This window comes from Bos mutus, chromosome 22, assembly GCF_027580195.1.
Source record: "Bos mutus isolate GX-2022 chromosome 22, NWIPB_WYAK_1.1, whole genome shotgun sequence".
Taxonomy (NCBI): domain Eukaryota; kingdom Metazoa; phylum Chordata; class Mammalia; order Artiodactyla; family Bovidae; genus Bos; species Bos mutus.
Genome location: NC_091638.1, coordinates 21,876,543 through 21,903,560, shown reverse-complemented (window position 1 = coordinate 21,903,560; position 27,018 = coordinate 21,876,543). Strand labels below are relative to the sequence as shown.

General features: G+C 44.7%; 1 protein-coding gene across 2 annotated transcripts in view; it reads left to right on the top strand.

Moving 5' to 3' along the window:
* The window catches only part of ITPR1 (inositol 1,4,5-trisphosphate receptor type 1), a 355,281-nt gene that overhangs the window by 190,613 nt on the left and 137,650 nt on the right, over nt 1–27,018 (top strand). For both annotated transcript variants that reach the window (XM_070360064.1, XM_070360063.1), the window contains 8 exons: nt 364–429; nt 1,585–1,722; nt 6,763–6,888; nt 9,386–9,586; nt 11,090–11,341; nt 13,166–13,291; nt 15,803–15,931; nt 26,396–26,516. In XM_070360064.1, the coding sequence (XP_070216165.1) occupies nt 364–429; nt 1,585–1,722; nt 6,763–6,888; nt 9,386–9,586; nt 11,090–11,341; nt 13,166–13,291; nt 15,803–15,931; nt 26,396–26,516 (1,159 nt within the window). The remainder of the gene's footprint in view (nt 1–363; nt 430–1,584; nt 1,723–6,762; nt 6,889–9,385; nt 9,587–11,089; nt 11,342–13,165; nt 13,292–15,802; nt 15,932–26,395; nt 26,517–27,018) is intronic.

Genomic DNA, 27,018 nt, shown 5'->3' with positions numbered 1-27,018 from the left:
ACCTAGCAGGACAGCTGGCTAGTGCTAGTGCTCAGTCACTCAGTCGTGTCTGACTCTTTGCAACCTTATGGACTGCTGCCCATCAGGCTTCTCTGTCCATGGGATTCTCCAGGCAAGAATACTGGAGTGGGTTGCCATGCCATCCTCCAGGAGATCTTCCCCACCCAGGGATCAAACCCACGTTTCTTGTGTCTCCTGAATTGGTAGGAGGATTCTTTACCACTAGTGCCACCTGGGAAGCCCCATGATGGCCGGAAAACACTGCAAAATTCCTATTCCTTCCGAGATTGTGAGCTAACCCTAACAAATGGACAGGAACCCAAGAGTTGTGCACACCCCAGTCACGTTCGTTTTGGTTCCTAGGAGGGGAATAACAAGTCACAGCAGCATGAGAGCACCAGCAGCTACAACTACAGGGTGGTCAAAGAGGTATGTGCCCTCCCCTGAGCCTTTCCCGTGGTGGGAAGTTTAACAGAGAGAAAGGGACCTCTGAGGTCAAGTGCATAGGTCTTAGTGTCAGGCCTCAGTTCACATCATGTGTGTTTCCTCACCTTGTATGGGGGCCACCAGCACCTATACTTCTGAAGGTTTACAGTTGAAGGAAGAGTGAAGTGGTAAAATTATCAATGATTTATCTTGATTGCTGACACATAGTGTCACCAATGAGAACCTTAGTTCTTTAGAAATCTTTGCATAGGTTGATTCAAAGTTGAGAGGCTAGAAGCTTGGTGTGTTTTTGTTTGTTTTTTACCCCAGAACAAATTCTTCCCAAGTTTTTGGCAGTGATGCTGAGTCATAGCTTTGTTGTTGTTGTTGTTTAGTGGCTAAGTCATGTCCAGCTCTTTTGCAGTCCCATGGACTGTAGCCCACCAGGCTCCTCTGTCCATGGAATTTGCCAGGCAAGAACACTGGGGTGGATTGCCATTTCCTTCTCCAGGGGATCTTCCCGGACCAGGGACTGACTGAACCTGCGTCTCCTGCACTGACAGGCAGATTCTTTACCACTGAACCAACAGGGAAGCCCCCATACCATTTTAGGATACCTGAAAGCATCCCACTTGCTGATGGAGCCATAATCCAGTCGTTAATCTAGAAGACTTGTTCTTAGCCATATGTGGATTTGGTTCAATACAACCAGTAAGGATCCTACAAGTTAGAGAACTTTCCCTCTTACTATGTTCTTAATGGATTGTGATCCCTTTTACCTTCCTGCCCACACCACCCCCTGGCAATCTTTCTTCCAACTATGCTTCCTACTTTTCTGAGATTGATTTTTGTTTCTTACAACTTTTTTTTTTCAAACTTTGAGGTATAAGTGACAAAATTATAATATACTTGACAATGTGATAATTTGATATATACATAGTGAAATCATTACCACAATCAAGTTAATTAACACATCCATCACTCACAGAAGTAACTTTTGGAGGATGGTAGGGGGAGATAAGAATGCTTAAGATCTATTCTCTTAGCAAATTCCATGTACACAGTGAGGTATCAGGAACTGTAGTGGCCAGGCTCCAGGTTAGATCCTCAGAACAGAGATGTGAGTTGACGAGAAACTTTGACCTTTCTTCCTACCAGATTTTGATCCGACTCAGCAAACTCTGTGTTCAAGAGAGCGCATCCGTGCGGAAGAGCAGGAAGCAGCAACAGCGCTTGCTCCGGAACATGGGTGCCCACGCTGTGGTGCTGGAGCTGCTGCAGATCCCCTACGAGAAGGTGGGCATCGCCCCCTCCCTGCAGCCAGACCCCACGGCTGCTGCTCCTAGGGGGCGGGTTCCTGGGTTTTCCCAAAACCTTCACATTTGGGAACGGTTGGTGAAGAAATGAAGCTGATGTGTGATGACTGTCACTGTGAAGCAATCTTAGGTAATTGACGTGAAACAAACAGAGCATGGTAGAAATACAGTGAAGCCCCCCATAACCTCCCTCCACTTTTAGAACTCTATAAAGAAGGAGGAGTCTGTTCTCTCCTTACTTCCCTGCCAGGCAGCTTGGTCTGAGTACAAAGGTCTGGTGGACAGAGCTGTCTCTGCACGTGGACTTGTACCATACACTTGTTTTCCTTTTTTTAAAGAGTTGTAAAAGCTGTTTATTGTTTTGAATCCAGTGTGTTTTAGAAGAGCTTGTGACATGGCCATCAATAACTCCCCCAGATCACATGTATGATTATGAAATCAGATTAGCGTAAGTGATCAATTATGAACCCCCCCCCCATCACAGGGACTGCAGTTTTCTACTTTCAGAGCAGGGGGATGAACTGGTGAGTTCAGGAGAGCCAGAGAAAGCTGTCTTCCCACATCAGAGATACTGGATCACCAAAGCTTAATAAGTATGTGCAGTACAGTTTCGTCTGCCTTATTCCTCAGCCATGCAAGCTATAAATGCATGTGAGGACATAGGACTTGTCAACTCGAAGTCCTCGCTGTGTGCTGACAGCTGGTTAGGTTCGATCTGTTGGATTCTGCTCAGTCTAAGTCATCTTTTCTGTTGATAGAAATTAAGCTACATCTCTCATTTTTCGTGTTAGCATTTGGCATTGCTAGTGATGGGATGGAGGGAAGCAGTATAGCATAGACCTGACAGGACACTTCTAAAAGCGTTCATTCGGGGCTTCATTGGTGGCCCAGTGGTTAGGAGGACTCTTCTTTCACTCTAGGGAGCATCGGTTCAGTCTCTAGCTGGGAAATTAAGATCCTACATGCAGTGTAGTGTGGCTAAAAAATAATAATAAATAAATACAAAGAATAACAGTGTCCAGTAGAACAAAATGAAAGCATTCATTCAAGCTTCTAAAACCCAGTGTGGCGTTCTTGGCGTTTCCACTTGATGGATGAGGGGACCGAGGCTGGGGAGTTTTAGAGTTGAGACTTAGGTGCTGGGCTGTTGAATTCCCCAGTGACTCCCAGAGGCTCCCTAGTGAAGTCACCTGAAGGAGGTTCCCTGCCCACTGCTTGCCAGGTACCAGGCCCTGTGCTGAGGCTTTTACATTATTCTCTCATTTAATCCTCAGGACACCCAGAGGAGATAGGTGCCCCATTCTAGATGAGAGGACTGAAGCCAGAGAGGTTTAGAAACTTGTCTGGAAGGCCCAGCTGCACGTAGCAGAGCCTGCTCAGCTTATCTGTGGGAGCCTGGGCCTTGGACGGCTCGCCTTCCACCCCACCTGCTCCTCACTTTCACCCGCTGCCCTGCACCTTAGGAAGTTCCCTCCCGAGGCCGTCTCCTTAGTCACGGGGCCTGTGTGAATCTGATAGGTCAGGCTTTTCACCAGCCACAGATAAAAGTACAAGTTTAATCCCTTCAATAGATCAGGGGCTTCAGTAACCTGGAATTAATACAGATGGATGTGGCTGTCATCCAAACTTGGCCAATGTTTGGACTCAAACCAGCAAGTGGATTCGTCTCCGTCTGTGTGAAGAATGTCAGGAGAAAGGTTGCTGGCCTTGGCTTTGCCTCATAGTAACCTGTTTCCTTAATGAGACATTCATTCTCAGAGCAGTGTTGGAGGGATCTATAGGAACCAGATTCAGCTGGAATTGGTAACTCAAAGGCAGAACATTGTGTGTGTATACTTTGTCTGGTTTTTGGATGGATACAGCCATCCCATTGTGTAAGGACAGCAGAGGGACTCTTACTAACAGGTAAGTTCGTGTTATGTCTTTGTGAGCTCCTTGCCCTGTAAAAATCTGCTTTGAAGGGCAGAAGCTTTTAGGTAGCTTGTCTGCCAGCAGATTCCTTTAGTAGGTGAAGAAAGGGAAGAATGCACAGTGGTTCAGGGTTGCTGTGGTGTGTCTCTGTCCCAGACCCTCTGATTTCTTAGAGCTTAGAAACTTTGCCCCTCTCTCTGTAAATGAGAGACAAATCTAATACCTCCTTTGTTGTTCTGAGACTTGCTGTCAGCGTCCTCTTTAAACCTCCTGCTTTGTTCATCTGTCACCCTGGGAGTCTGGGTTCCTTCCATCAGTGTTCCTGGCAGAAGTGTTCTATTTTCTCACAAGGCTGTGGTCTAGATCAGAGTGGGCAGACTGCAGACATGGATCACCTCCAGCCTACCGCCTGTTTTTATATAGCGCTAGAGACAAGACTGGTTGCTACGTTTTGTTTTGTTTTCAATTTTAGCTTTATTTATTTTTAATTGAAGGATAACTGCTTTACAGTATTGTGTTGTTTTCTGCCAAACATCAAAATGAATCATCCATAGGTACACATATGTACGTTTTTGAATAGTTAAATTTTTAGGGGTTATATAGGTGTGTGTGTAATGTCCTCTGTTTTGTTTTTTGACCCATAAAGCCCTGAAGTATATATCTGGACCTCTAAGAAAAAAGTTTGCTGACCTTAGTCTAGACCAGTAACAGCAGCTAACATTTAATGAGTCATTATGGTCTAAGCACTTGACATGAATTTTCTCATTTAATCTTCATAACCACAATAGGAAGCGTGTCCTTTATCAGCTCCTTGTTACAGATGAGGAAACTGAAAGGTTAAGTTCCTTGCCCAAGGTCACACAGCTCAGAAGCTGTTCATCTGGCCTAAGGGCCATGCAGCCTGGTGTCAGGGCCTGCATTCCCAACTGCAGCACTCTGCCTCTGAAACGAGGGGATGTATGTGAGGTGACTGAGGAAGATGAAGTGGGCTCTGTGAATATGAGGGGTGATTTCCATTTGGGGAAGCTTCTCGTTTTGTTTTTACTCTTTTAAGTAGTGGCTTGTTTAGAACTGGGTAAAGTAGCAAGTAGTACGCTTACTCCTTGGAAGGAAAGTTATGACCAACCGAGACAGCATATTAAAAAGCAGAGACGTTACTTTGCCAACAAAGTCTATCTAGTCAAGGCTATGGTATTTCCAGTAGTCATGCATGGATGTGAGAGTTGGACTATAAAGAAAGCTGAGTGCCGAAGAATCGATGCTTTTGAACTGTGGTGTTGGAGAAGACTGTTGAGAGTGCCTTGGACTGCAAGGAGATCCAACCAGTCCATCCTAAAGGAGATCAGTCCTGGGTGTTCATTGGAAGGACTGATGCTGAAGCTCAAACTCCAAGACTTTGGCCACCTGATGCGAAGATCTGACTCATTTGAAAAGACCCTGATGCTGGGAAAGATTGAGGGTGGGAGGAGAAGGGGACGACAGAGGATGAGATGGTTGGATGGCATCACCGACTCAATGGACAAGAGTTTGGGTAAACTCCAGGAGGATGGACAGGGAGGCCTGACGTGCTGGGAGTTGGTGATGGACAGGGAGGCCTGGCGTGCTGGGAGTTGGTGATGGACAGGGAGGCCTGGCGTGCTGCAGGCCATGGGGTCACAAAGAGACAGACACGACTGAGCGACTGAACTGAAAGTAGCAAGAGGTTTCTTTGTTTTTAAATGTCTGTCTATTTGGTTGCACTGGGTCTTAAGTACAGCATGTGGGATCTTCAATCTTCATAGCAGCATGTGGGTTCTTTAGTTGCTGCATGTGGGATCTAGTTCCCTGACCAGGGTCACACCTGGGCCCCCTGCATTGGGAGCTTCGAGTTTTAGCTGTTGGACCCCCAGGGAAGTCCCAGGAGGTTCTATATAATTGTCCTGTCATGGGCCTCTTTGTCGTTCAGTTGCTCAGTCCTGTCTGACTCTTTGCGACTCCATGAACTGCAGCACACCAGGCTTCCCTGTCCATCAGCATTTCCCAGAGGTTGCTCAAACTCATGTCTGTTGAGTCAGTGATGCCATCCTATCATCTGGATCTCTGTCTCCTCTCGCCTTCAGTCTTTGCCAGCATCAGGATCTTTTCCAATGAGTCAGTTCTTCGCATCAAGTGGCCAAAGTATTGGAGCTTCAGTTTCAGTATCAGTCCTTCCAATGAGTATTCAGGGTTGATTTCCTTTAGGATTAACATAGGCATCTAACTCTTTACAAACATTGAGTGTATTTTTTTGAAGTGTAGTTGATTTACAATATTAGTTTCAGGGGTACAGCAAAAGGATTTGGTATCTTTACAGATTATATTGCATTAAAAGTTATTGCAAGATGATAGCTATACTTGCCCATGCTGTAAAGTGTATCCTGGTTGCTTACTGAGTATGTGTTTTTGATATATGACATGAGAATCTCCTAATCAGCCATGGGAAATGCCTGAGACACACATTATCCTGACTGTGTAAGTAGGAAAGCTAAGTCTTAGGTTAAATCATGTGTCAGGTGATGGGGAAAGGAGTCAAAACAGGTACATTTGCCCCAACTTAGAATCTAGAGTTCCACTTTGCTGTGTTAACTGCTGCCAGCATTTAGGGTGTCCATAGGTTAAGGCAACTTGAAAATGTGTGCCTGAGAGCTGGGAGATGTGCTTATAGCCAGTGATGAAGTTGGCCCCTGCTCTGCTGTCCATCCGTATTTTCAGAAGTAGGGGGTTTAGAAATTTCAGCAGTTGCTAGACAGTGGGATCTCAGAGAGTTCCTCTTAGCTTTCATTCTCTATGTCCTTTTTCCGTGATAAAATCATTTCATTTGATTGCCCAAGGCTAGTGGGAGAGAATTTACTTTCCTCCATGAAGCATAGACAAATTTCTGATTTCTCTGCAAGAGTCAGTGGTGCAGCACCCCCCAGTGTTTTTATACAGCCAGCCCCTTGAAGCACCCCCCAGAGCCCCACATGAGTCGAGGGGATGGGGGCATCATGGAATCCTGGCCTAGAGATCGCTGCTTTCTCTATCTGACCTTCCCTTGCCAAAGGCCTAGCCGGGTCTTCAACCTGTTTTTCATCTGTCTTCTCCCTCACAGGCTGAAGACACCAAGATGCAGGAGATAATGAGGCTGGCTCATGAGTTTCTTCAGAATTTCTGTGCCGGCAACCAGCAGAATCAGGCTCTGCTCCACAAACATATAAACCTGTTTCTAAACCCAGGGGTAAGACTGGAGGCCTGTCTGGGACTCTGTGCTGGGAGGAGGACCACGGAGGGTGGAAGCAGGAAGAGAAGAGAACAGCTTGTTCTTTTGCTGTTGTGGCCGCTGGGACTTGTTATGATGCAACCTTCATTCTGATGGGGAACATTTTGATCAGCTCTCAGGAGGACATAAATACTTTATGGGAAAAAAAGGTAGAAGGAGGGAGGAAGCGGTGGTAGATGCAAGATAAATGTATTTTCTCTTAGTAGCATTCCTCATTACATCAAACTCCAGCTGTAGCAAAGTACCAATTCTCACTGTCCAGCCACATCCTCCTGAGGTCATGCATCAAGTTTTCTATGTTTACACAAAACATAATGTGTCCGTGTAAAACATAATTGTGTTACATTTTAATTACATATGTTTTTAATATGTTACATACGTGTTATGCTTTTTTTATAGGAAAATGGTGGTACACTGTACACATTGTTTTTGTATTTTGCCTTTTTCACTTACACATCTTGGGTATCTTTGTAAGTCAGAGATATATAAATTTTTCTCATTGATTTTCATGGCTAAATACTTCCCCGGTGGCTCCGCGGTAAAAGAATCTGCCTGCAGTGCAGGAGATACGGGTTTGATCCCTGTGTTGGGAAGATCCCCTAAAGGAGGAAATGGTAATCCACTCCGGTATTCTTGCCTGGAGAATCCCATGGACAGAGGAGCCTGGTGGGCTACAGCCCATGGGGTCACAAAGAGTTGGACACGACTGAAGCAACTGAGCGCTCATGGGCAGAATGGCTGTAACTTTTTTGAAACCATTTCCTTATTAATGGACAGTTCAGCAGTGTCTGATTTTTGGCTCATGAGCAGTACTGCAAAGGACAGCCTTGTACATTAACACACACTCACATGCACACACACAAACACACCTAAGTACTCATCCATACTGCTGGAGCTTTCCAGAAAAAGAACTGCTGCATTGTAGAGTCATCTTCCATCCTTTTCATGTTAATGAAAAGGCAAAAGATGAAAAGGTTAAAGCCCCTTACCTCACACCAGTCATTAAACCTAATAACTCTGAAAGTCTGGATAAAAAGTAGAAAATGAAGCTCCTGAAGGAAAACCTGAAAATATCCTCATGACCTTATGGAAGGGAACTTTTCTCACAATGAACGCAAAGAGCACTAGTCATGCAGGAAAATATCAATAAATCAGACTTTAAAAAAATCAACGCAGAACTTCCCTGGTGGTCCAGTGGTTAAGCCTTCGCCTTCCAGTGCAGGGGGTGTGGGTTTGGTCCCTGGTCAGGAAGCTGTGATCCCATCCACGTGCCTCTTGGCCAAAAAACCAATAGATGAACAACAGACGCAAAATTGTAACAAATTCGATACAGACTTTTTAAATGGTCCAAGATAAAAAAATCTTTAAAAAAAAATCAAGAACTTCTATTTGTCAAATGACACTGTAAAGAGTAAGCGAAGACAAGCCCCAGTGAGAGAAAACACTCAGTGTTCAAGTCCAGGAGCAACTTCACTCCCAGTAGAAGCAACAAACTCCAGAAGGTCCGTGAGGAAGATCACAGCCCACTCTTTCAAATGAGCTAAAAACTTTAAAATGGGACGCTCTGCCGTAGAGATTATCCAAATGGCCAACAGCCATCACAAAGCCCTCAACATGGTTCAGCATCAGAGAAATGAAAATTGAGGAAGTTATTTACAACAAATTATGAAATTAAAAAACTGACACTACTCAGTATTGGCAACACTATGGAGTAGCTATAATGTAGAATGTAAATTGTTAATTTGTTTCAAAGCTGTTTGGGAGTATCTTCCAAAGCCAAATGTATTTGAACTCTGCAACCCAACATTATTCCTGGGTATAAAGCCAACAGAAATGCATACATTTCATTTATCAGAAGACATTTAGAAGAATGTTCAGAGGGACCCTGTTCATCACACATGTCATAAGAATTGTGTCACTCCTTACGCTTAAGACCGGTGGTGGTGGTGGGGATTTAATTGCTAAGTCACTCCCCCGAATGCCCATCAACAGATAAATGCACGTGGTATATTCATGCGACGGAATGTGTGTAGCAGTGATAGTCAACAAGCTAGTAACACATACAACACGGATGACACGATTGCAATTTGAACAAAAGGCAGGTAGAAGAGGATGCTTGAGGTTCAAGACTGGGCAAAACTAATCTGTGGTTGTGGAAGCCAAAATAATTGTTAAACTTGGAGAGAGCGGGCCATAAAGGGGTCTATTTTGTTTCTTGGTCTGGGTGCTGAGCTTCCCTCTGAAATTCATTCAGCAGAAAACTAATGATGTGTTTACTGTCCTGTGGTTTTATTACACATGATTGAAAAAGCTGAGTTAACAGGAACACCCTACAGAAGCGAGGATGGAGAAAGATGCTCTCGCGGGGCTGAATGCCCCTGCCTGTGTTGGGATAGACTCTTTCTCGCCTCGCCCTTCCTTTGATCCTGTCTCTGTGCCCTTGCTCTCGCGTCAGATCCTGGAAGCCGTCACGATGCAGCACATCTTCATGAACAACTTCCAACTGTGCAGCGAGATCAACGAGCGGGTCGTCCAGCACTTTGTTCACTGCATCGAGACTCACGGTCGAAATGTCCAGTACATCAAGTTCCTGCAGACGATTGTCAAGGCTGAAGGGAAATTCATCAAGAAGTGCCAAGACATGGTCATGGCCGAGGTGACAGCTATGTATTTCTAAATACCTTCATCCGATGTTCTCAGGGACTTACAAATTATTTAATTTTATTTGTATAACCTGGCACCGTGTCCAGGGGCCATTAAAAAAAAAATAATGTATGTGTGTGCACACACAAGTGTGTGTGATCTTGTGTGTGTGAGCTTAAACTGTAGAAACAGCCAAGAATCCAATCTACTTTTTCATAGCAATAAATCTATTTTAAGGATCGTTGGCTAGGATTCTTCTGAGAGAGTAAAACAGCCCAAGAAAATTGAACCAGAATACAGTGAATTGAGGTTAAATGTGGATAGAATCCTTTGAGCCAAAGAAGTTCTTCTTGTGAATTCTATAACTTAAAAAAATTATCCACCTAATTAACTAGCTGGGAATATTGTTGGTTGATGCTTTATGAGAAGCTGGTCAGTAGAATTGGGGCAAAGTCCCCCTTGGGTCTCTGTCAGACGTCAGTGCCCATGGATGCCGTCTGTCTCAGGAGGGTCCTCTGTCACCCTCGGGACTTCAGCTTCTGTAGGTGCTTGCTGTCATCTTTCCATCTTTAAAAAATAAATGGAATCTCAAGTAAATCCAGCTAACACCTGGAGTTGTGGTCTTATCTACATATATGAGTTCAGTGAAAGATGGTATAGTGTCGTTAAAAGTGTTGGCTTGACCTGGGATACACATGTCTTCTGGTCCATGTCCCAGGCTGCGTGATTCAGGATTGAGAAACTCACAGGCTAGTTAAATGAGATAAAGATGACAGTGATAGCTACCATTTATTGGAATGGCTGCTCCAGTTGGTATTGTAAGCTATTGTGGGAACATTCTCAGAGTTCATAAAGGTTAGCTGTTATTAAGTGAATAATATTGACCATATTTATTTTGACTTCTGTGTCAGCCCTTTTTGGATCTTTCATATTTCATGCAGTGCTGAACAATTTCAACACTTAATTCTTAAGTAGATTAATGAGAACCCCCAGTCCCCAGCAGACAAGTTTTATGAATAGGAATGCCTTGACTCTTTGAGTGCTGAAAGGAAGGTGTATCTTACTTAGAATTGGATTATTTGTGATTGTGAAGAAATAAGGCAGTGTATGAAAGAGCTGTAACAAAAATACAAAGCGTGAAAGGAGATGGGAACATTTTTAAAAAAAAAAAAAAAATCATAGCCCAATAATTAGGGGAAATACAAGGGCAGGCTTGAAATCTACATTTTGCTTGGTACATGAATGCTGGTATGTAGACTTTCTCTTCCCCTAATAATGTTTAGGACTGCTGTGATATTTTTATATCTGAATGAAAATGCTGCTGCTGAATTTTTTAGTTGTTTAGTAATAAAAATGAATGAAGTGTAGATGAGTTCAGTAATATAAATGCAGCTGGATTTGGAAGGTAAATGCTGACAGAACCTCTCTTTCTGTGTGAATAGATTTCTTTTTTAATGCTTCCCCCATCCCAGCAAGCTTGTGCTATAAACAAGTCTCGCTCTCTCACTGATCACAGCTGGTTAATTCAGGAGAGGATGTCCTCGTGTTCTACAACGACAGAGCCTCTTTCCAGACCCTGATTCAGATGATGAGGTCCGAGCGGGACCGGATGGACGAGAACAGCCCCCTCATGTACCACATCCATCTGGTGGAGCTCTTGGCCGTGTGCACGGAGGGCAAGAACGTCTACACGGAGATCAAATGCAACTCCCTGCTCCCGCTGGATGACATTGTCCGCGTGGTGACCCACGAGGACTGCATCCCCGAGGTGAGCGACTGTGTCCCCAGGGTGGGTGGGCTCTGACTCTCCACATGGTGTGGGGCGGGGGGGTGCGGCTGGATGGGAGCTGACCCAGGTGGGACCTCACAGCTTTGACACCCACGGCTCACTTAGCTGTGAGACTTCCAGTGGCCAAAACAGCATCCTCTTGAGCCTTGATTTTGTGTGAGAGGGATGACAGGGGAAGTAAGTCTTTCTTTTTGTCTCCTTGAGAAAGAACAGGAAACTGCTGCAGTCATTTCACCTGTTGAAACAGGAGCGTTGAGCTGAACGGACCTCTCAGAAATGAGATGAACGGTGGCTAGGGAGACAGTTCACACCAGTGTAAAACTTAATAGGTTTATTCTTTAAAACAAAAACTTGCGATGCAAAAATCATGAATGACAGCTTTAAAATATTCAGGAACAGCAGGTAACCAGTAAGAAATGGAAAGTAATCTACAATTTTACCACCCATAATAAATACCTGTTAGGTTTTTAGTAAATCCTTTCAGCTTTTGTTTTCCCTATTCATATACATTAACTAGTAACAAAAAAAATGGATCATGCAATATATATTTTTGTTCATGTTTTAAAATATATAGTATTAGTTTATATTATTAGTATATATACATATGCATTTATATATGTGTGTGTGTGTGTGTGGAGAGAGAGAGAGAGAGAGAGAGCGTGCGCATATTTTCAGCTTCCTTGGTAGCTCAGGTGGTAAAGAACCAGCCTGCAATGCAGGAGACCGCGGTTCGATTCCTGGGTTGGGAAGATCCCCTGGAGAAGGGAGAGGCTCCCCACTCCAGTGTTCTTGGGCTTCCCTGGTAGCTCAGATGGTAAAAAATCCACCTGCAATGCAGGAGACCTGGGTCCAATCTCTGGGTTTGGAAAGATCCCCTGGAGAATGGCATGGCAACCCACCTCAGTATTCTTGCCTGGAGAATCCCATGGACAGAGGAGCCTGATGGCTACAGTTGATGGGGTTGCAACAAATCAGACACGACTGAGCGACTGAGCACAGCACAGCGTAGATTATGTAGTATATATTAAATATATACTGTTTTTAGACTACTTTTTGGGAAAGTTCTTGCATTTTGGCAGGGTGAACACTTAGAAGTGCTGTGTCATGCAAGGTGCATTTCTTTTGACTTGACAGTGTGAAGTGCCTTCCAGCAGTTTGACCTCAGCGGCCCCACACCACAGAGCTCTTATCACTCCAAATCCTCCAAATCCTGCCAGCTCTTATTGTTGTTATGCCCTTTATTATTTATTATTTTTCAGTCTGGAGGCTGTATAGTGATACCTCATAGTGGTTTTAATTTCTGTCTTCTTGATTACTAAATGAGATTCAGCCCCTTTCCATATATTGTTTTTGATATTTACTATTCCTTTAAGTAAATATCAGATCACATTTTTTGCCCCTTTTTTCCATCTTACACGCAGAGATCTGTAAGAATTCCTTGTGGAGATATGCATTGCAAACAGCTTCTCTCCAATTGTGTCATTTAACTCTTGTAACAGAGCCATTTCATGAGTAGAAATTCTTAACTTTAATGTAGTCAAACCTGACCCTCTTCTGTGGTCCCAGTGTTCTGTTGCATTCTTCACCTGGAAGTCAGGAACATCTTCTCTTCCAAAGCTTTGTTTTCAGATGTCGTCTTGGTGAATTTTGACCATCAGAAAGCCATAGAGATTCAGTGGCCGAGAGAAAATGGAATGGCCATCTTGGTCTGTCCTTGTCATTGTTAATTTGAGGGAACTAGTCAGTCCCACATGTCCTATGAATAAGTTGATTTTTACAGAAAAATCTGTTTCTCTTTTTCAGGTTAAAATTGCCTACATTAACTTCCTGAATCACTGCTATGTGGATACGGAAGTGGAAATGAAGGAGATTTATACCAGCAATCACATGTGGAAATTGTTTGAGAATTTCCTCGTCGACATCTGCAGGGTAAGACTTTCTGGAACCACGGAGACAGGGGAAGGGGTCTGTGTGGGTCTGCGTCTCCCTGTGCAGACGTAGGGATGACAGTCACGTCATTGCAACTTGCTAGTTGGTGGCACAAGGAGATACCTGGCTCTTTTACCACGTCTTATTTCTTTTGATCTTTTACTCCTAGCTTGAGAATAGATTTTATTCATCAAGCTTCAGGGAGGGTAGGTTATTTTGGTTTTCATTTCATCCTTTATGGATTGATTTGGGAATGATAATCTGGGACATATTAAAATCAGATATATAAAGTTTTGTCTTTTTTGACAATGAGTCTCTCCTCGAAGGACACCTTCCTGAGTGTGAGCATTTATCTCCTAAGATCTGGTGTCAAGGATCCTTCAAATCACATCACTTTCCCACCTATTGCTTTCCTGACCCAGCCTTCGGGATGGCTTCAGTAGTCTTGATTTGGTTTTGCAGTGACCTTAATACATGTTTGAAAGCCATGGGACTATACCCTCACAAGACACATCATGGATTTAATAGGAGTTGTGTGGTGGTCAGGTTGGGGGAAAGTAACTCAGTCCTTCACAGAACAATTGTGAAATGAATCCCAATTTCAGAAACATTGTGATGCTAAAAAAAAAAAAAGTGCATTGTAGAATCATAGAATGTGGCATTTTCTCCTGACTACAATTACCAGTATAAAACAAGGAACCTACAAGAACTTAATTTCCTTCTAATCAAGGACTGTGTTTAATAATACCCTAGTGTTGGCATCACAAATATACATAGTTGTTCAGCAGCCCAGTCATGTCTGACTGACTGCGACTCCATGGACTGCAGCACGCCAGGCCTCCCTGTCCCTCAGCATCTCCCGAAGTTTGCCCAAGTTCATATCCATTGCATCAGTGATGCCATCCAGGCATCTCATCCTCTGACACCCTCTTCTCCTTCTGCCCTTGATCTTTCCCAGCATTAGGGACTTTTCCAGTGAGTTGGCAAATCGCATCAAGTAACCAAAATACTGGAGCTTCAGCTTCAGCATCAGTCCTTCCAATGAGTATTCAGGGTTGATATACATATATATATATAATTTAAATATGTATATATTTTCATCTCAAGCTCTTCCTCGTCTTTTAATCCCATAAATCTAGGGGTTTGGCTTGAAATGGAAATCCTGCTTTGATTCTTTAAATCAGGACTCAACAAAGTTTTCTGTGAAGCCCCAGATAGTAAACATGTTTGGCTTTGTGGGCCGTGTGGTCTCTGTCACAGCTACTCAGCTCTGCTCTGGTAGCGTGAGAGTGACCACAGTAGTATGTAAACAGATGGGCATGGCTGGGTTCCAGTAAAACTTCATTTATAAAAACAGCCACCAGCCCTTAACTTGGCTTATCCCTGCCATAAGTTGTTAAAAAATGCTTTAAAATTCATTGCTGACTTCACTTTTGAATGTGTCTACCCACTGCTCATCACTGGACTTAGAACATGACAGTTAATAAAATTTGATGGTTTTACCCTTCATAATTTTCAAAATTATATATCTGATTTTATATCTCCAATTAGAGGGCTAATGAGTTTGGTAATAAAATGGGTGTTAAATATTTGGGGAGAATTCCCCGGTAGTCCAGTGGTTAGAGTTCTCGCTGTCACTGCCAGGGGCCCAGGCTCAGTCCTTGGTTGGGGAAGTGAAATCCCACAAGCTGCGTGTTGTAGTCAAAAAAAAAAAATTGAATTTCTTGAACCTGTTCTTCTAAATGTGTAATTGTATTCTAAGCAGCAAAATTATCTAAAGTCCAGGTGAAACCTGAAGTCTCCCTTCACCCCCAAACTTACACAGACGGTTATTCTGAGTCACAGCCCACTCTTTTCAGCAGTCCTGTGGCTCAGTAGAGTTTTCACTGAATTGAAAGGAGTGTTGTAGGTTTGGAGAATATCATGCCCAGTGGACTCAGTGGTAATACTTGATTAAGTATCTTGATGATATGCATTAGTTACGTATGACCTAGAGAAGAATGACTTAAACAGTTTACTTTTAGGGTACCTAGAGGCAATGGTAGGTATTAAGCCTATAATGCCTTTGGGGGCTTTAGACTGGCCACAAGTTGGTAGGAATTAGGAAGTGATGGCCTTGTAGGTCCCATGCCAACTTTAATGTTTTATAATTCTTCACCATGATATCCAAGCTCATCTGTTTCTCTTTTACCATGATTCTTTTTTTTTTTTTTTTTATCATTGTTCTCTTTTATTTATTCATTTGTTTTTATTTTTTGGTTGCACCACACATGGCATGCTGAATCTTACAGGGATCAAACCCATGCCTCCTGCATTGGAACCATGGAGTCTTAACCCCTGGGCCACCAGGGAAGTCCCTAATTGTTCTCTCTTAGGAGGAGGAATACTGACTTGCAGGCTTTTGCATTTCCTTTGTTAAGGGTAATTAGCAGAAATAGTCATCGATTTCTTAATTTTACAAGGAACTTGCGGGGTTTGGTATAAGGTCTAAAGCGTTGACTTGTCCTCCAGGCCTGTAATAACACGAGCGACAGGAAACACGCAGACTCGATTCTGGAGAAGTACGTCACCGAAATCGTCATGAGCATCGTCACCACGTTCTTCAGTTCTCCCTTCTCAGACCAGAGTACAACTCTGCAGGTAAGAAGTACGAACAGAGATGCAGGTAACTCCCAGGAGATCCTCGGCAGACGGACTTGGTGCTGATTCTGGAGTGAGCGGCTGCGGATGAGCCAGCCCTCCGTGAAGCATTAATAACAGATGCTTCTCTCTTCGTGGAGGATGGTTTTTACAGGAATTGCGTGGATAATGAAGTAGCTGAGAATGTTTTTCTGTATCAGATGGTTCTATGGCTATTGATTTTTTTTCCTGAAAATGCCTTCTTTTTCCCCCTCTTTAATCTTGTTGATTCCTTACCTCCAACCTTAGAAAGACAAGCAGCTTTCAAATGAGTGGTAGCATGTTAACACTTTTTAAGAAAATTATGTATTTTTTTTCTTTTGGCCACACTGGGTCTGTGTTGTTACACGTGGGCTTTCTTCAGTTGCTGTGCTCGGGCTTTTCCTGGTGAGGGGGCTTCAGTAGGTGCGTGCGTGGGCTCATGGGTACGGCTCCTGGGCTCTAGGGCACAGGTTCAGTAGTTGGGGTGCACAGGCTTAGTGACTCTTTGGCACGAGGGATCTTTGCAGACCTGGGATGGAACCCATATCCCCTGCATCGGCACCCAGGTTCTTCACCACTGGACCAGTAGGAAAGTCCAACACTTAATAAAACATGTCTGGGAGTCTCCATTATAAGCCCACATGTGTGCCTACAGTTCATCAGAAGGGGTTACATGGCCAGCAGGAATGAAACGTCCTTGAGCCTTGATACTGTGGCTACCACATCCCACCAGCCCCAGCATGTGCTGATCACTGGTGCCCCCTGGAGTTGTGCAGCAGCCCTGCAGGCTGATGGTCAGTGTACTTAGGAGTTTCAAACATGTGAATCCCTGGACCTGGGAGATGTTTTCATTATTCTTGGAAAAGTCGCTCTTCTTTCTGTAACTGAGGTCTGGGTCATTGGCCGTGGGAGTCTTACTGCGGGTCCGTGTACACAGCCTGCAGGATGAAAACAGGACTTGGTCTCCAGTGGCCAGAAGAGCAGCAGTAACCATCCTTGTCATGCATATAGATGGAGGGTGTCCTGGGGTTGATGCGTGGCCCAGGCTGGTTGAATTGTAGACAGATAACCTTAATTAAGGTAAATTCTCCAAGAGGAGAGTGATTCATGGTCAGTATGATATCACTGGAACATTTATTAGAAACCGCTATTCTGTTACTCATGCAGAGGAGTTCACATTAACTTAGTACTCGTGGTATTATCCCCATTTTTCAGGTGAACAAATTGAGGCTCAGGGGATTAAATTACCATCCTTAACCATGGTCACCACTGCTAATTGCAGAACCACGATTTCAACCCAGATCTGTCTGACTCTAAAACTTGAATTCTGGAATTTTTAGTGAGATGTGTTTTGTTAGGAATTGTTGGTAACCTGCTATTTAATTTAGCTTCTTTGCTAGCCTTCGGTTATCTCTAAAGTGTCATTAAGTAAGAATGCCACCTTTAGAATACCTGTGGATGGTTTTTGTGTCATTGGGGAATAAGAACTTGCTAGATCCCAAGCACGTGAGTTGTTAGAGGCCAAAATGTGCGCCTTACCAAGAGCCATTCTACTCAGAGCCAACTGCTTTGGTTAATCAGGATGACCTTGCTTCTCTTATAATTAAAAGTGACCATTGCTGTGAGGCAATTCCCATTTTCCTAGAGACTGTGAAACAGTGTTGCAAAAGCAAATGTCAAGCTCAGCCAGTCAAAGTAATTGGAAACCATTGAAACTCCAGTACTTTGGCCACCTCATGCAAAGAGTTGACTCATTGGAAAAGACCCGGATGCTGGGAGGATTGGGGCAGGAGGAGAAGGGGACAACAGAGGATGAGATGGCTGGATGGCATCACCGACTCGATGCACATGAGTTTGGGTGAACTTCGGGAGTTGGTGATGGACAGGGAGGCCTGGCGTGCTGCGATTCATGGGGCCGCGAAGAGTCGGACACGACTGAGCGACTGAACTGAACTGAGACAGGAATTTGTGTTTAGTGTGTTTGGTCTTGGTCCCTCTTCTCTCCTTCCATTGCCTTTGCTCTGAAACCACGTTTAACCCAATTATTAGGCAGTGGGGGCCAGAGAAATCAACTTCAACCTTTCACGTCCGGAGCGAGGCCCCGGTTATCCAAGTATAATTAAAATACATAGTCCAAGCTGGATTTCTAGAATAATTATTTTGAAGCAATACTGTTTCCGAAGCTGTCCTCACCTGTCTTATTTGCTGAAAAGCCTGCGTCTTGTTTCCTCAGCTAGATTTGTACCTTCGTCCTTCCTTCCTCCCATGTTTTGTATCTTCCCTTCCTTTCTTTAGCCTGTGTTTCTGGGGGAGGAAAATGGTGGACTTGGAGTTTTGCTGCATTTAAGGCACCAGTGAAATGTCCAAGGGGCGGCTGGAAATGTGGGTTCTGGGAGGAACGACAGAACTTTGAAGCCTTTTGGAGCTTCCCGGGTGGCACTGCGGTAGAGAATCTACCTGCCAATGCAGTAGACGTGAGTTCCATCTCTGCTCGGGGAAGATTCCACATGCCGCGGAGCGACTAAGCCTCGCACCACAACTGCTGAGCCTGGGAGCTGCAGCTGTGAAGCCCGTACACCCTGGAGCCTGCACTCCGCAACAAGAGAAGCCACCACAATGAGAAACCTGTGCAACACGCCTAGAGAGCAACCCCACCTGCTGCAGCTAGAGAAAGCAGGCAGTGACAGGAAACCAGCACAGCCATAAATAAGTAAAGTTATTTAAAAAAAAAAAAATCTTTGGAGGCTTTTAAAGCAGGACAGAGTTGGGTTCCAGTCCTTCCCAGTTCTGTGAACTTGGGGAGATCTCAGAGCTTCAGAACCCTTTTCTTACATGTTAAATAGGGTTATAGTATGACTGGGATGATGACCCAGTGTGACCTGCGGATGACTGGGAGAATTAATGTTTATGAATAGCTAGCACAATGCCTGGTACACAGGAGTTGCTTAACAACTGGCAGCTGGTACTGTGTCCTGCTAGACTGCAAGCTACAAGGGAGTGGGGTGAGGGGGGCAGAGACGTGTCTCAGATGCTGTTCTATCCTGAGCACCATGCCTGGCCCCTGGGAGGTGCTCATTTGATGAGTGAGCAAATGAATTGTGTAGACTCAGGAGAAGGGAACTCTGAAGTCCAAGTATAAATGCTTGCTAGTGCACGTCTTGGCAGGAAGAAGAAGAGGTAGACTAGAAAGGACCTGGGCAGAGCACAGATAATTAAGGACAAATTATACAACAGGCCAGAGGGAGATTAAGGGGTTATCTTGCCCTCAGGGTGGAATTCATGAGCAAAACAGAGCCTTGAGAACTAAACAGGGGAGAATCTCTGGCAGAAAGTGCTGGGCAGCCATGTTCATCAGCCCAAGAGGTTGCGTGAGCTGGTGCCCCCAGATTGGCCATTAGAATAGGAAATTAGGAATCAGTTGCTCTGGCTGATTGACTCATCTTTTGTTTATTCAAGTGCCAGATGGGAACAGAGCAGATGCTCAATAAATGTTGGCTCAATTGAATTCATTTAGTTGAAGGATTCTTCTCCTTTAAGTTAGGCCGTTGAGTCCCCGTCTCACACTCCATCAGAGGGGACCAAGAACTACAGGTCCGAGGCGGCCTCATCAGCTGGCACATCCTCCCAGCTCCCTCAGCCCAAGCACGGTCCAGCCTTGGGACCCAAGCCTGCTCAGGCTCGAGGGATGTGACACCAGCCCGGCTCACTGAGGTTTGATGGGTTCAGAGTAGGACTTATTTTCATTGATTTTTATTGTTTCTGTTGTAGTACAGTTGGTACGCTGTGTTGCGTGTGTTTGAGTTCTGCAGCAACTTGATTCACTTACACTCTTAGCTCTTCTTTTTCGGATTCTTCTCCCACGTAGGTTATTACAGAGTGCTGAGTAGAGTTCCCTGTGCTTCCAGCAGGTCCACCTTGACCATCAATTTTATGAATATCATTGTGTTTATGTTAATCCCAGCCTCCTAATTTCTCCTTACCCCTTGCCCAGCTTCCCCCTCATTAACTCTAAGTTTCCTGTCTGTGAGTCTCGTTTTGATTTGAACATTGGTTCACTGTGATCAGTTTTGAAATGTGATGTATAAGTGATACCTGATGTCTGTCTTGCTCTGTCTGACTTACTGGACCTGGTGTGATCATCTCACAGTCCATTCTTGTTGCTGCAAATGGCGTGATTTTCTCCTGTTTCCTGCTGAGTCTTAATCCATTGGGTACGTGTAGCATATCCTCATCCATTCATCTGTGGGTGGTCATTTCCGTGTGCCCATGCCTTGGCTATTGTAAATAGTGCCACAGACATTGTTGGGGTGCTTGTGTCTTTTGGAAGGATGGTTTTCTCTGAAGACATGCCCACCCAGGAGTGAAATCTTGGAATCTCATGGGAGCCCTATTTTTTTTTTTTTTGAAGGATTTCTATACTGTTCCCCATAGTGATTGTTCCCATTATATATTTCCACCAGCAGCGTAGTACATTCCCTTTTCTTCAGGCCCTCTCTAGCAAGTAGACTTTTTAATGACTGTTGCTTGGGAATAACCTCCTCATCGTTTTGATTTGCATTTGACTGCAAGGAAATCCAACCAATCCATTCTGAAGGAGATCAGCCCTGGGATTTCTTTGGAAGGAATGATGCTAAAGCTGAAACTCCAGTACTTTGGCCACCTCATGCGAAGAGTTGACTCATTGGAAAAGACTCTGATGCTGGGAGGGATTGGGGTCAGGAGGAGAAGGGGACGACAGAGGATGAGATGGCTGGATGGCATCACTGACTCAATGGACGTGAGTCTGAGTGAACTCCAGGAATTGGTGATAGACAGGGAGGCCTGGCGTGCTGCAATTCATGGGGTTGCAAAAAGAGTTGGACACGAATGAGCGACTGAACTGAACGGAACTGAATCATTAGGGTGGTGTCATCTGCATATCTTAGGTTATTGATATTTCTCCCGGTAATCTTGATTCCAGCTTGTGCTTCTTCCAGCCCAGCGTTTCTCATGATGTACTCTGTATAGAAGTTAAATAAGCAGGGTGACAATATACAGCCTTGATGTACTCCTTTTGCTATTTGGAACCAGTCTGTTGTTCCATGTCCAGTTCGAACTGTTGCTTCCTGACCTGCATATAGGTTTCTCAAGAGGCAGGTCAGGTGGTCTGGTATTCCCATCTCTTTCAGAATTTTCCACAGTTTATTGTGATCCACACAGTCAAAGGCTTTGACATAGTCAATAAAGCAGAAATAGATGTTTTTCTGGAACTATCTTGCTTTTCCAATGATCCAGCAGATGTTGGCAATTTGATCTCTGGTTCCTCTGCCTTTTCTAAAACCAGCTTGAACGTCTGGAAGTTCACAGTTCACGTATTGCTGAAGCCTGGCTTGGAGAATTTTGAGCATTACTTTACTAGCGCGTGAGATGAGTGCAATTAGAAAGTGAAGAGGAACTAAAAAGCCTCTTGATGAAAGTGAAAGAAGAGAGTGAAAAAGTTGGCTTAAAGCTCAACATTCAGAAAACTAAGATCATGGCATCCGGTCCCATCACTTCATGGGAAATAAATGAGGAACCAGTGGAAACAGTGTCAGATTTTATTTTGGGGGGCTTCAAAATCACTGCAGATGGTGACTGAAGCCATGAAATTAAAAGACCCTTACTCCTTGGAAGGACAGTTATGACCAACCTAGATAGCATATTGAAAAGCAGAGACATTACTTTCCCAGCAAAGGTCCATCTAGTCAAGGCTATGGTTTTTCCAGTGGTCATGTATGGATGTGAGAGTTGGACTATGAAGAAAGCTGAGCGCCGAAGAATTGATGCTTTTGAACTGTGGTGTTGGAGAAGACTCTTGAGAGTCCCTTGGACTGCAAGGAGATCAGCCCTGGGATTTCTTTGGAAGGAATGATGCTAAAGCTGAAACTCCAGTACTTTGGCCACCTCATGCAAAGAGTTGACTCATTGGAAAAGACTCTGATGCTGGGAGAGATTGGGGGCAGGAGGAGAAGGGGACGACAGAGGATGAGATGGCTGGATGGCATCACCAACTCGATGGACGTGAGTTTGAATGAACTCCGGGAGATTGTGATGGACAGGGAGGCCTGGTGTGCTGCGATTCATGGGGTCGCAAAGAGTTGGACACGACTGAGTGACTGAACTGAACTGAAGTGAATCATTAGGGATGCTGAGCGTGTTTTCATGGGAGTTTTCTTTTTAAGAATTTGAGGATAATTTAGCGCTTGAAATTGGCTTCTGAGAGTCGGCCCTGTTTTGAATTCATCTTCAATTACTTCCCATAGAGCATTTCTTGAGGGCAGGGTTCCTAAGTGCCCAAATTGAAGGGTTTTCAAGTTGTAGTTGTGGGAAGGCGGCAGCACTTCATTCCCCACTGATGTAACTTGGGAAACCAGAGCCTTAGAGAAAGTCATGTTTCTGGGTTGTAAATTAGAGTGGAAATTGCCCGGACACACACCTAAAGGCTTAATATCTCATTATCTTTCCCCACTTACCCTTGCCCACCACCCCCAAAGAAACCCCAAGCCCTGCAGAAGTGCCGTGCTGAGGCTGCTGTAGGTAGATGGCAGGTAGGCGGGGCGGCCCAAAGGAAGAAGGCTGGAAGTGGGAGCCCCACCACCAGGATCCTGGGGACCAGGTGAGTTTGCAGAGGTCTTCCTGCCCAGCAGGTCCACCATCCTTTGCAGGCACTGGGTTTGACTTAGGTCTAAGAGGGCCAGCCTGGATCTGGGGATGGCGGGTCCATCCTGGGGAGCCCAGGCACTTCAGGTCCAAGGGAGTCTCTTGGCTGGTACATCCTCCCCACCTCCCTCAGCCCCAGCACAGTCCGGCCTCGTGACCCTAGCCTGCTCAGGCTGCAGAGATGTTCCACCATTTCTTTCTTTCCAGGGATGTGATAGGCGTTTCTTTCTTTTTATTTGACTGAAGTTTTATTTGACTTTGGTTTGACTATATCCTTTGCTGTATCGTTTTTATGGGCTTCCCAGGTGGCACTAGTGGTGAAGAGCCCACCTGCAGACACTGGAGACATGAGACATGTGGTTCAGTCCCTGGGTTGGGAAGGTCCCCTCGAGGGTAGTTTATATACATTGCTGTGTTGGTGTTTGTTGAATGTGATTCACTTGTATGTATCCACATATCTGCTTTTTAGACTCTTCACTTATTTATGTTAGAGCGCTAAGTGGAGTGGAGTTCTCTGTGATATATAGTAGGTCCTTGTTGATGTCTATTTTATTAAAATATGTTTCTATTACTGTGCATATGGCATGGCATATTAACATGCCAACCTTCTGATTTATCCCTCACCCCCTACCTTTATCTCTGGCAGCTATCAGATTTTTTAAAAGTCTTTGAATCTGTTTGTTTTGTCAAGTGGTTCATATGAGTCAATTCTTAGATTCCATCTCTAAGTGGTATTTTATGATATTTGTCTTTCTGTCTCTTGTTAGTATTATCATCTCTAGGTTCATCCACATTGCTGCAGATGGCATTATTTCATTGTGTGTTTTTTTAATGCCTGAGTCATATTCCATTGTCCGTATGGACCACACCTCCTGTGTCTATTCACCTGTAACTGAATATTTTGGTTGGTTCCTTGTCCTGACTATTGTAAATAGGATTGTAGTGAAAGTTGGGGTGCTTGTGTCTTTTTGAGTTAAGGTTGTCTTTGGATACATGCCTAGTAGCGGGATTGCTGGATCATTTGGTAGCTCTGTTTTTTTAGGATTCCCCATGTTGTTCCTTGTAGTAGCTATACCAATTTCTGTTCTGTCGAACAGCATAGGAGGGCATAATTTTCTCCACGCCTTGTCCAGCATCTATTCTTTGAAGACTTTTTGAGGATGACCATTCTGAGTGGTGTGGGGTGATACCTCAATGTGATTTGATTTCCATTTCTCTTAATAATTAGTGAAGTTGAGCATCTTTTCATGTGTTTTTATTTTTCTTTAAACAGTGTGAGATTTACCTCTTGAAATAGGGTTCTGGAAAATTCTGCCGTTTTTTAAAATTATTTTTTGATGACCTACACCAAGGTATTTCTTGAGGTCAGATATCATTTATAGCCCCCTGCTGCCGCTAAGTCGCTTCAGTCGTGTCCGACTCTGTGCGACCCCATAGAAAGCAGCCCACCAGGCTTTCCCGCAGGGCTTGAATATTCAGTGCTCATCCGCACTCCTTTTAAAGTTGTTACGAGAAATGGCCACAAGGCGGCAGCATTTCTTCGTCCCCAACAGGCCTTGTGTCTTTTCGTGCCCATCGGCACACGTTTAAAAGTTGTTGTTATGAGAAACGGCCACGAGGCGGCAGCATTTCTTCATGCCCAACTGGGCTTTCTTGGGCAAGCAGAGCCTTAGTAAGAGTCAGGTTTGTGGCTTGTAAATTAGACACAGGAGCTTATGTCTCCTTACTCCCTTCCCCATATTTTTCGCCTCCTAGACAAATCCCAACCCTTGCAACACCGCTCTTCTGAGGGTTCTGTCTTCCATGGGTAGGGTGACTCTAAGGATGGAGTCTGGAGGTGGCAACCCCACCTGGAGACTGGGGGACTGTTCCGAACTCGTCCAGTCCAAGGGATCTGACTTCCTTTGGGTACTACACTAAGCTTTGTTTGACTATAGGTGGGCCTACCTGGATCTGGAGATGGGGAGAACCGGGCACCACTACTGGTCTTGAGGGGTGGGTTCACTTGCCGCCACTTCCTCGCCAGCTTCCTCAGCCCCAGGACAGTCCAGCCTTGAGACCCAAGGCTGCCCGTCTCCAAGGATGTGACACCAGCCCAGGTCACCAAGACTGGACATTCCCTCAGGAATACTGTGCTGTCTCCTCAGCAGAGCAGGCATTTTTTTGCTGCTTCTGTTTTGTTTTTTTTTTAATTTCACTTTTATTTTATATTGGAGTATATTTGATCATTTGATTCAGACGTACAGCAAAGTGATTCAGTTATCCATATACACTGTCTATTCTTTTTCAGGTTCTTTTCCATTGTAGGTTACTATAAGGTATTGAGTATATTCCCTGGGCTCTACACTAAGTCCTTGCTGGTTATCTCTTTACATATACATTGCCTTCGCCCATGCATATTGGGAGAAGGCGATGGCACCCCGCTCCAGTACTCTTGGCTGGAAAATCTCATGGACGGAGGAGCCTGGGAGGCTACAGTCCATGGGGTCGCTAGAAGTGGGACACGACTGAGCGACTTCACTTTCACTTTTCACTTTCATGCATTGGAGAAGGCAATGGCAACCCACTCCAGTGTTCTTGCCTGGAGAATCCCAGGGACGGGGGAGCCTGGGGGGCTGCTGTCTATGAGGTCACACAGAGTCGGACACAACTGAAGTGACTTAGCAGCAGCATGTATATTTTAATCCCAAACACCTAATTTATCCCTCTCCCCTTTGGTAACTGCAAGTGTGTTTTCTATGTCTGTGAGTCTACTTATGTTTTGTACATAAATTCAGTTGTATCATTTTTTTTTAGATTCCACATATACACGATCTCATAACCCATTTTAATTTCTTACATTGATCTTCCTTTGCCCCTAGCACTTTACACTTGTTTTCCTTTCATCTAAGAAACTTTTGTAGTATATTTTCAGTACTTTTTTTTTTTGTTATATTAAGTCCTCCTGTGTTTCAGAGGGGATAGGCAAGTACATCCCCCTACAAATTGCAGACCAGTGGAGTAGTGTACCATCCACGGTGACCTTTACCATGCAGGTCTAAAGCTACCCCGATGCAGATAGCTTCAGATGGAGGCCAAAATTACAGTTTGCAGATGCCTTCAGGAAGTCAGTGTCAGATTGCTAAAGTCCTTGTTTGACTTCTTTTAAAATGAGTACAAATTTATACTATCATGGAAAGGGATAGATCTTCCTCTGCAGTTAACTTATAAGCACTCACCTGTGGCAGATGAACACTTTTGCATAGTCACCATGAGAACCATATTCTCCTTTTATCATTGGAGACACTGCCTGAAATAAACAGGAGTATTCTAGGTGAGATCCATTTACCAGTTTATCAAGGCTGATTAAAAAATACGGTTCTACTCATATAACATCTGAAAAGAACTCCGGGAGTTTGTCAGCCTCAGTCTTTGTATATTATATATTGCATGAAGTTAAAGGTCAGAGAAGTAAAGTGACTTGCCTACAATCACACAGCCACTTGGTTACGAGACAAGAACACCAGCGTTGAGGCTGTGATTCCACTGCTCCGTCCAGTGGTCAGACTTAGCATCGAGTTTGTGCATTGCCTTAAAACACCTCTGACTTGGTCTCCGTTGGCTCGGCCACTTCTGGAATCCTGTTCATCACTGGCCACCCCCTCCCACTCGTGCCTAAGGGTCTGTGAACCTGTGGTTCCGGGCAGTGTCTGCTTCTGACCAGTGTCTCAGCCACTCACAAATAAATGTCTTCACACGGCCTCCTCCTTGTCCTCTTTCTTGCAGACTCGCCAGCCCGTCTTTGTGCAGCTTCTGCAAGGTGTGTTCCGGGTTTACCACTGCAACTGGCTCATGCCAAGCCAGAAGGCCTCGGTGGAGAGCTGCATCCGGGTGCTCTCTGATGTAGGTAAGACTCCACCTCGGTTTGGATTCCACATGGAAACAGGCCATCCAGCAGTGATCAAGGCCATCCTGGACAGAGCACCAGCTCCATAGCTCTGCAGAGCTCCCTCACACCAGAGGCTGCAGACCCAGAGCTGGAACCACGATCTTCTTGATTCTTAAACCTCCCTTTCATCTCTCCAAGCTAGCACCCCCCAAAGTTCAGAGCCAGCAAGTGCCAAAGAAAGGTAGGCTTTGAAAAGCCAGATTGCGTGGTTAAATGTTAGGCAGGTCTTGGCGAGTTCCAGCGTGCTCAAGTGCATCCAGGGGGCTGGGAAGACCCTCGTTCGAGAAAGTCATCTGTTGAATCCGGTAAACATAGTTGACCATATGGGAACTTTCTTTTCATGCAAAGCGCATGTCCACCCCCGGGGAACACCCTTTGTCAGAGATGGCGGCCTGCTTCCTCCTGCCTCTCGGTGATAAAGCTTCTCCATCCCCTGCCCCCTCCCCTCCTGCTCCCCATC